Source organism: Setaria viridis, chromosome 5, assembly GCF_005286985.2.
Source record: "Setaria viridis chromosome 5, Setaria_viridis_v4.0, whole genome shotgun sequence".
Lineage (NCBI taxonomy): Eukaryota > Viridiplantae > Streptophyta > Magnoliopsida > Poales > Poaceae > Setaria > Setaria viridis.
The window spans coordinates 3042876-3052480 of record NC_048267.2 but is presented as its reverse complement, the minus strand read 5'-3'; the positions used below and the strand labels follow the sequence as shown (position 1 = coordinate 3052480).

At 43.8% G+C, this 9605-nt stretch overlaps 1 protein-coding gene across 1 annotated transcript; it reads right to left on the bottom strand.

Moving 5' to 3' along the window:
- Positions 1-1160: 1160 nt before the first annotated feature.
- Positions 1161-8795, bottom strand: LOC117857552 (protein argonaute 4A). Its single transcript, XM_034740275.2, has 24 exons — positions 8685-8795; positions 7505-7538; positions 6361-6595; positions 6057-6262; positions 5750-5971; positions 5518-5654; positions 5313-5410; positions 5115-5212; positions 4808-4967; positions 4601-4717; positions 4406-4513; positions 4251-4313; positions 4050-4163; positions 3814-3979; positions 3626-3738; positions 3395-3532; positions 3153-3280; positions 2959-3024; positions 2737-2800; positions 2520-2631; positions 2348-2421; positions 1825-1919; positions 1709-1740; positions 1161-1620 (listed from the first exon to the last, which is right to left on the bottom strand). The coding sequence occupies exons 3-24, from the start codon at positions 6580-6582 to the stop codon at positions 1445-1447; spliced, it is 2709 nt and encodes a 902-aa protein (XP_034596166.1). The 5' UTR covers positions 6583-6595; positions 7505-7538; positions 8685-8795; the 3' UTR covers positions 1161-1444.
- Between the last annotated feature and the right edge of the window lie 810 nt (positions 8796-9605).

Below are 9605 nucleotides of genomic sequence, written 5' to 3'. Positions count from 1 at the left end.
TAAGCACCAGCAGCACAGACGGCGAGGAGGGACGATTGGAACGAGCAGCAGCAACCTCAGTTCTATATATTTTTATAATCAGCACGTCCTATCTACTTCCATGAGAAACCAACTGTATCGCTGATCGGGTAGGCAGCTGAACATTTCGGCCTGTTTGCTCCATCCGGCATGCCGGGGCGAGCAAGCCAAATCAGCCAGCTCTGCGCCTCTGCCTCAGAAATCGGCTCCCTCTGGGGCGATCTGCCAGTAAAACCGTCCGGTCACATTTCGCCACGGAGGAAACAAAGAGTTCAGCCTGCTTCCTCTCGCCACAGAGGACGCACTTCAATTCAGTCTGCCTCACAACCTCCCGCTGGGTTCAGAATTCTGAGACGATTGCAGCCCTCAACAGAAGGCACGGATCAATGCCTCAGATGTCAGCTACAAACAAGTAGGCTACGAAGGGCATCAACCGGGCTGGACAAGCAACCAAGATACGGGGGCAGAAGCATGCCCGGCTGGAGCCTGGAGCTAAAAGGTTTCAGCTCTGGTTCCACTCCTAAGCAGCAGTAGAGTTGCAGACCAATAACCATGAAATAGTCTGCTAGAGTATGCTGATTGGCAAACAGATCCAACATCACTCTGTTGCCAACTTTTGCCTGGATCTCTGTCTGCCAGTCTAGAAAGGAGCTGACAGATTTCAAATATAGCCAACAGTCAAAAGCGAGCTGCAAGGAGCTTCGAATCAACGAGTGCCCAACGTGCGTCTGCAGACACCAACGGGTGCAGTGCCGTGGAACCTCAGGCTGAGCAAGTACTCAAAACACCATCACACTTGACTAGCCAAGCCATGCGAACATAAGCAAACATATGGCAACCACCAGAGGAGATCAGAAACACAAAATTGCAGCATACTGGCGAACTGCAGCATACAGCCAACGGCATCCCAACAGGTTTCAAACTGATGGGCTGATAGATCAACTTGACCTTGTTGCCAACTTCAACTGGACCCCAGGCAAACAGCACTGCTAGCATAGCAGGGGGTTTCCTGGTTTCAACTCGCCAAGAGATTTGCATCAATGAGCTGCAACGATCATCGGATCAATCGTCATCGATAATCGGTGCAATCACTGAAGCACCAGAAGCCGATAGCAACCACCAAAGAGATAGCAGAAACACGATTGACGAAACATGAGCTGACGATTAAAACTGGAGCAGTGGCAAATAGCGATCAGCAACATCCTAACAGGTTCCAGAGTCTTCCTGAGGCAGGCAATCAGTTTAGGGGCATCATGCCACCAGATGTCTACCAATGCCGGCATGATTAACTACCAAGGTTCAGAAACATCCACCAAAAGCAAACCCATGATGAATGGCGAGTGCTGACCGCCACAACAGACTGAGGTTCCAAACCGCCAAGCATACACCAGTAGCAGACCACGGCACACGCAAAGTGCTCTGCAGCTCAGCAGAAGAACATGGAGCTCCGGACCTTCTCGTGCAGGCGGGGCAGCTCCTGCACGGGGACACTGCCCGCCGAGGTGTGCTCACCCTGACTGGAGGACGTCTCCGACATCTCTTCAAACTTAATGAACTGTCCGACCTGGGCAGCAGCAAGATGTGCGTAGCAGATGGGAGCAACTGCAGGTAAACAGAACAAGTAAATTTCCATGCAAATTATAGGAACCGCAGAGTTAAGACATACAACACAAAGGCCGGGGTAACTTACCAACTGATATGGCTGTTGTGCTCCTTTGGTATCTGGAATAAAACCCCACAGAATTGCAAATCAGCATGCAAGTTCCATGACGTGTCATAAGGGAGTCCAAGTTCTGGAATACTTACACATAAGAGAGTGAGTGCACGAGCTCCTGAAGGTCATCAGGGTTGAAGCCTATCTCATCATGAAGGATGTGATAATGTGTAGGTCTCGTAGTCCCCTGATACAGAAAGGCGCAGAATTAGCTCTACAAATACAAATTTGGAATAGAACACTACCGAGACAATTTGAGAATGTAGAACAAGGTTTTCACAGAGAACTAGAAGAGAACCCTAAACATGAGAAGAGTGTAATTTAACCCAACAAAGAATAAGCCAAAAGAGTATACAAAACATTGGAACAAGGTAACCCATCAACACCCCTGGATGAATGGCTTTCTTGCTAGGTTGGGATTTTGCCATCTACAGGACCAACAGAATTACAAAAACTTTCCAACTGATAACAAAAGCCTTTTCAGTATAAATTGGTATTTGAATTAGTAGTTTCATTGGGTGTGGGCATTTAAGTTGGTATTTAAACTATGTAAATACATACACGAAACTACACCAAATGCTAATTAACGAAACTAAAAAGGCAGAAAATCCTTACTATCATTCCAGCATGGGAACACATGTAGAAGTCATAGTTCCTTGGATGGCAGACCTTGTTGTCCACAACGGTACCTGCAGATTAAGGCATTGATATTATTATATAACAATTCAGTCACATAGAAGTTGGCCTACAATTGCAACAGCACATTGCTGAGAGATAAAGAAATTACCAGGAGGCACATTTTCTGGAGCGCCAGGAATGAAAAATTTTGTATGATGATTCTTCTGGGCAACAATCAATGTGAACTTGGGATTCCATTTTTCATCCAAAAACTTGCATGCCTAAAAAGGCCAGAAACTACTTTAGCATGGCCAAGCAAGCAGTATAGGATACTTGGATAAAAGGAACCTTGAAATAGAATAGAACCAAGAAAGTTTATGGAGTACCTCTATTATCTGATCCAACTCAATGTTCAGCACCTGATTAAACTGACTCTCACTAACACCATCCCTATAATAAAGACACCGAACATCAGCTTGGTGCTATGATAAAACAGAGGAAACTGGAGACAAGCAACCAATTATCACAACCAGACTACATTGTTATTCCCAAAAGAAAAAGGTCCGCTACCCAAATTTGCAACCAGTTAATTTAAAATGATAACTGACCTGAAGATGATGATTTGATCTGGCTTTCTCTTCCCAGAACTGGTGTAGAAGTCAATCAGACACTCCCTGAAAAAACAACATCAGATTCCAACAAGTGACCGGAGAAACCATGTCATTACAACATACAGCATATTTACCAAAGTATACCACAACATTGCTCAAACCTAACAAGGTAATGAAAGTAAATCTCTTACCGAATCAGGCCATCATCATCAGTTCCCCTTGGCTTAAACAAGGAGTCAATCATTTCCATTTTAGGTGATTGTGAGCGCACCGAAGCTCTATATTTTGATATAAGAGGCCATTCACGAGAGCTGACAACCTAGGACAAACAAAATGAAAGAATTATGCCACAGTAGTATTATTTGTCAGAAATTTACAGTTAATAAAACTTTTCCTAAAAAATAGCACGGAAATTGACGAAAGTCATACTTACAGCTGCAATTGAAGGTACACCAGATTGTCCAGGAGAACCATGGGACACATCCATTCCCAAAATCATAGTTGGGACCTTGGATATAAGAGGCATTGCAGGGGATGATTCAACTTGGAGCATTGAATTTAAGCCACCCAGCTGATTGAAAAGGTTAAACATATCAGCACTAATGGTTGCCAGGTACAAATGTAAAACCATGCTCTCCAGTACCGAGGCACAAAGAAAACAGACCTTTGCATTTATTTTTAGCAGGACATTGGTAAGGTACTGATCATTAACTCTTGTTGGTGCCACACACTGTGTAACGATCCCAAATTCAGCAAGGCATTTCTTCTTCCACGGCCCTGTAAAGAAGATCAGTAGCATCAGTGACGCAATGAGAAAAATGTGATACATAGGTCAACTGAAGTATAACCAACCATAAACATCAGAATTCTTCCTCTCAGCAAGAACACACAAAAGAAACTTAGGTGCTCCAGGAAGCTTTGTTTTCACTTGTTCAAACATGTCCTCAACCCTTCTTACAGCAGGTGCCCGCCTCATAGAAGGATTCTCTTCAAATGCATTAAAAGGTGGTTCTACTTTCTGCAATACCAAACATGTGAATTTAAATGCACCTGGGGAAATGTGCAAGATATTGAGAAAACAAACTTACGATTCCCTTCATGCCTCCACACTTGATAAGATCTCGGACAAGGTCCCTGACATTACAGCGCGCAGAAAAGTTGACCACTGCCCATTTGTCAATACTGCTTGCTCTAATGAGCCTCTGGGAAACAGAATTTCAAATGTTATGTGTTGACACCATTGAAGTCTGCATACAAACAAAAAGGAAGTACAGTCTAGACATGCTGACCTTATTGTTGAAGTTCCATCTCCCATTGCGTGTAAAAATGTCTTCTCCATTTCCAGCTTTAAGCTGCACCAAAAAGGATCGCATTAGATTTATGCCATCACAGTTCCATAACCGCAAAGAATAACTGAAAAGAAAATAGGAGAAACAGTTATAACCTTGGGGGGCTGCAGCACCCTACCATCAACTTCAGTGAAACTTTTTGCTATTGAAATGCCACATGCCATTAGCATAGGCTCTGAGTCGTAGTTGCTACGTTGCAGGACCTAGCAATTTGCCATTGAAAGAAAAATGGTTAAGAAAGCACACCTAGAAATACTAACTTGCAAAGTTGAATGCAAAGAGCCACTCACATCAGACAGAACTGACATTCTTTCTTGGGGTTTCTGCCTAGACTTTTCAACAAGTGAAGACCTCTGAAGTGTACTCAATGCCTTAGTGTATCTTTGTAAAGACACAAGGTTACACAACTGGTAAACATGGAAACAATCACCACAGCATTAGTAGTGAGAAAAAGCTTTTCAGGACAGAAACAACATTAGGATTCAAATGACAATTACCTCTATGGGAAAATATGATGGGCGCTTTGGTTTTCCCACATTGATACAAGGAAAGTCACCAGAGTACCTAAGTTCTATGCCACGGTTCTTTACAAAGTGATCATAAACACTGATCTCTTCAGAGTCACCATTGTCTCCATTTCTACGCTTTAGTGTAAACCTACATAAGCATGGAAATCAAAAATTCCTTAATGAGAGTGGAAAATGTACATAGGAGTAAGAAAAGAACTGAAGAATCAAGAACAAATATCTGTGCAAACAATGATATAAAAACAGTTTCTAAGCAACACATAATTATGCCACTTACATTGTTTCTCGGCAAGGCTTGTCACTCAAACCAGCAATCTTATTTTCTGCATTTGTTGGAGTTATTTTTATCCTTAAGTTCCTCAACGAGCGCTTTGCCTGCGCAAGTAAATCAAAGTTGCAATAATAGATATCTACAGGGTAAGGTAAAATGGCACTCAATCAGCGTTCTTATACAATGTTTAGCATGAAACATTACCTTTGCCCAGTCAATCATGTTAGGATGGTCAACCTTCTGGTTGGCAAGTAGAAAATCAACAACAGGACCTGGTTTCACTATCATTGTTGTGGATACGTCTGCATAAATCAAATAATACAAGCAAAAATCACCAGCTGCATACAAAGAATTGATCACTGTATTCTGCATTAAAAAAAAGGCTTGTAAATAGATGATTAGAACATACCAATATTAAGTGAAAGTCCACTCTGCGTTGCACGAAAACTAGAATGGAATCCTCGACAGCCCATTACACTGCCACCGAGGTCAACAAAGTTTGAAGGATTGTTGTGAAAGAACGACTGCCTCACTAGCAAGCAACCCCTGCAAGCAAAAAGGAACAGTTAAAAAGAAAACTGTTAACAATATCAACAATTTTGCAAAATATGCCTTCTGAATTGTGTGCAACAATTACGTACTGCTTCGCTGAGTGCTGCCTCAAGATAATATCAATCACCCGAATTGCTTCCTGAGTATGCTCAGATTCCTGACCTCTCAAGGCATGAGCAATTGCATTCATAGGAATCTTTGCAGCAAAAGACAGCTCAACTTTATACGTCTTTGTGTTGTAAGGCCTTCTGACCCTTTTCCGGTCACTTCCAGGTGGACTATCATTGCCAGGGCTGCCATTTGCAGGAGTCCTGAAAGGAAGAAAGTGAAGTTAACATTAAGGAATAATTATCAGACTAGATAAGGATAAACAAACCAAAATAGATGAGGCATTACTTTCCGGTTGAAACATCTTCCACCACAACGGTGAACTCGTTATTAACTTGAGGAAGAGCACCAATTGTGAACAGGCTCTTCTCACCATCATATGCAAAATCTTTATTTGCAAGTTCAGTGGCATAAGTCTGCTGAAGTTTCTCGATCACACTTCTTCCTGCTCCCTTGCGATCAACCGGTGTGTCATCTTCATATTTCAAATTCACCTGTGCAATCAGCAAAAGATATCAGCATTGAGCCATTGACAACTAGATATGAGCATGAAAACAACACGAACGATAGTAGACAAGGATAAGAGACACACATAGTAATGGAAGAAAAACTCTTCAGTGTTCTTTAAGGAAACTTTGAAGTGGTTTGTTACAAGACGTATTGGCTGCCCCTTTTTGCCAAAACCTTTCCTAGGGACGAGAACCCTCTTAGGTTTTGACAGCTTCTTTGTTTCCTCAGCTTTAAGAGGTTCATCGCCCGCATTTAGGGGAGGTGGAGGAGGCAAGTCATCAGCCTCGCCATTGTGAGACTCCATTTAGTTATCCTCGCTGCATGAGAAAATGCAAAGAAACCCCAATCAGATGAGGCACTAGGCAGTATAAATCAGGCAAGCAGCAATGCAACTAACTGGCAGAAAGATAAGTACACAGGTAAATCAGCCTTCCAACACAGATAAAACATCTGATTTGAACTAGTACAACAAGCTGCAGCAGCAAAAAAATTAGGACTAAAACACTATGAAACTCAAGATGATATTAGATCCTTTCATAGAATAAATCCAAGTGCAAAAGTATCATAAGATGAACAAGAATTTAGGAAAAACTGAAAAATGCAAACATAAAACTAAAATTTTTCAACTTCTGCCAGGTATTAAGCTAAAATCGTGACAAACCAGCTCATAATTATTTATTTCTACACAATGAGTAGTGTACAGACAGCATGTACATTATGTAATGTTCTGAACCAAATAAGCATTTTACTATCAAGTGCCAAATATTTACATTGCAGTAAAGGACAGTGGTTACTCCCAAATCCCATTAACAGCAAATACGGAACAAAAACCTAAAATCAGGACTTTATTGTCTTGCAAACCCATACTGATTGGAACAAGATATTTGACTTACCAAATAAAAATTGGAATATTTAGTCCACACTTGGTTTGTTTTCTAATACTTCATACAGTTAAGCAGCAAGACAAAAAGGACGATGTATAGAAGTAAATGATGCAACAGGTAGGGAAACTACAATTACTGTGGCTGAATAAAACTAAAAATAAACATATGAATGCGTAAAACTACGGCATCAACAATAAATTAGGACATTGAACACATAAAACAGTTCCATAGAAGACTTGGTAGTTACAGGACTCATACAGAAGCATCATACTAAGAGCCTCTGTAGGAGCCCTTGGACATGCTCATACAAAAAAAGTAAACCATATGGCCGAACATACTCACCAGGCAACTGTCTCTGGCCTAAAGCTGCCAAGCCCTGCACATGAAAAATGAAAAAGAATCATATAACGACAATTATAGAACAGGGGAAAAAGTCTGGTAAACTATTTTTTTTAAATAGAGGTAAACTACAATAATAGTCCGTGAAATAATGTCTCTAGACTGCCAAATGGAAAAGCTTTGGCAAAGAAGAACAAATCCAGAAAGGAAAGCAGGCAAAAAGAACCCACTTTTCCTTTGGAAACTCATGGTGAAATTTCCAAGACCCCAAGAAACCCCAATAGCCAAAGGAAACTGCAGCGCCTAGCCAAAACGAACAATATCATCATAACTAAATCCTCGAGCGAACCCTCCCAAAGATGCATATTTACCAAACACCAAAAAAAAGCTACAAAACTATCCCTTCCTGCAAAGAAATGAACAGTGCCGCCTAAACCTCCCCAAAACCCTAAGAACTTTTTTTTTGAAAAAAAAAACATTCAAGTTTTCAACATGAAAAGCTGAAAATCCACCAAACCCTCCATGTCAAAATACCCGAAAAGGGTAAAAAATCGGTTCTTTGACATAACAAGCAGGAAACCCAGAAACTCCTCCATGCAGAAGATGACGAGATAAGGAAAAAATCAAGCATTTAAATAGCAACCATGATAGCGAGAAAATCCTCCTCGTAGAAATGCGCCAAAAAAAAGGAAAAATCAGACCTTTAACATTACAGGCAGGAAAACAAAAACAAAAAACTCGATGAAAGAAGCGCCCAAAATCCGCAAAAGGAAAAAGAAACACAACCAAGAAAACCCCAAATGATGCCTCGCGCACAAGCTACATTACCGTTTGTACTCTTCACCAAGAACCAAAAAAGACTCGACTTTTCGACAGATAACAACAGGAACATGCCCAAAACCCCACCAAAACCTAGCGAAATGGAAACCAACCCCAAATCCAGCACTTTGGCGAACATGCACAAGAATGCCGCGATCTTGTACCAAAAAAAACCGGAGAAATGAAGAACACGAGGCACCACAGAACAGGGGGGCCAAAAACCTTCACCACGAAAAACCCCCCAAAATCCGCGCAAACACGAACAACCGCGCCAAGAACAGGCGACCTAATCCCCGCCCAAAACCCTAGATTTCCACCTACAGGAAGCGGGGGAGCGGGGGAGAGGAATGGGGTTTTCCGTTACCGAGTCAGTGGTGGGAGACGAAGGCGACCTCTCCGAGAACTTCTCCCCTCTTCCCCCTTTCCAACAGAGCGCACCTCTTGTACCAGCGCGACGGGGAGGGGGAAGGGCAGCCTGGTCATTCCGCGCCCGCCCGCACAGTACGCTCCCCTCGCGGGGCCGTCCGTGGGCTCCGATCGGCCGATCTGGGCCGTCCGTGGGGAGCCCGCAGCTGGAGGCCGTGACCTGGTGACACGTGGAGGGGAGCGATGGACGTGGTAGGCTGCTCACGCACTCACGCCCGTGCTCGCCACTTCCTCGGTGCACGCTAAAGCCGCATCGGCCGCAGAAAATGTTTCACTGACTTGTGGGTCCAAAGTATGAGTACCCCACTAGTCATGTTCATGGGTGCAAGCAGTGCCTGGTCGAGGGCGGCGTTGCTGCCGCCGCGAACCATATATCTTGACGGGACTGTGCCCGGAAGACCCACCGGCGGCGACCCGCAACTTGATTCCCAACTGACACCGGGCCCGTGTACTATGGGGCCCACCAGTCAGTGGCACCGGAGGTGCCGCCCGAGACAAGATGCCCCCCGAGGCTCTGCCACTGCCCACCACGCAGCGTCCCATCCGGTCCTCCCTGCACCTGCCCCCGGCTGGCTTTGCTTCCGTTTTCGCGGAAGGCTTTGGGCTGGCTCGCGAAAGGATGGTTGCCGCATTTCCTTCTCCATAACGGCGCAGCAGCTGGTGTGGCTTGCCAGTTGCCACCTGCCGGTGTTGGGCTCCTTGTGCAAGAAAGGCCCTTGGGCCCGGCCACGGCGTGCCACTGCCAGCCTTTTGTTTCTATTTCTGTGCTTGGGGCAACTGGGGTAAGAAATTTGAAAATTCAATGTGGCGTGATTTGGTAATTGGCAAGGTGATGGACGAGAGAAGCAACAAGGTGGGC

Coding starts and splice junctions, on each gene's coding strand:
- LOC117857552 (XM_034740275.2), bottom strand. CDS start 6,582: ATGGAGTCTCACAATGGCGAGGCTGATGACTTGCCTCCTCCACCTCCC. Junction 5,213..5,312: donor ACATGATTGACTGGGCAAAG/GTAATGTTTCAT, acceptor TTACTTGCGCAG/GCAAAGCGCTCGTTGAGGAA. Junction 2,422..2,519: donor TCCAGAAAATGTGCCTCCTG/GTAATTTCTTTA, acceptor CTTAATCTGCAG/GTACCGTTGTGGACAACAAG.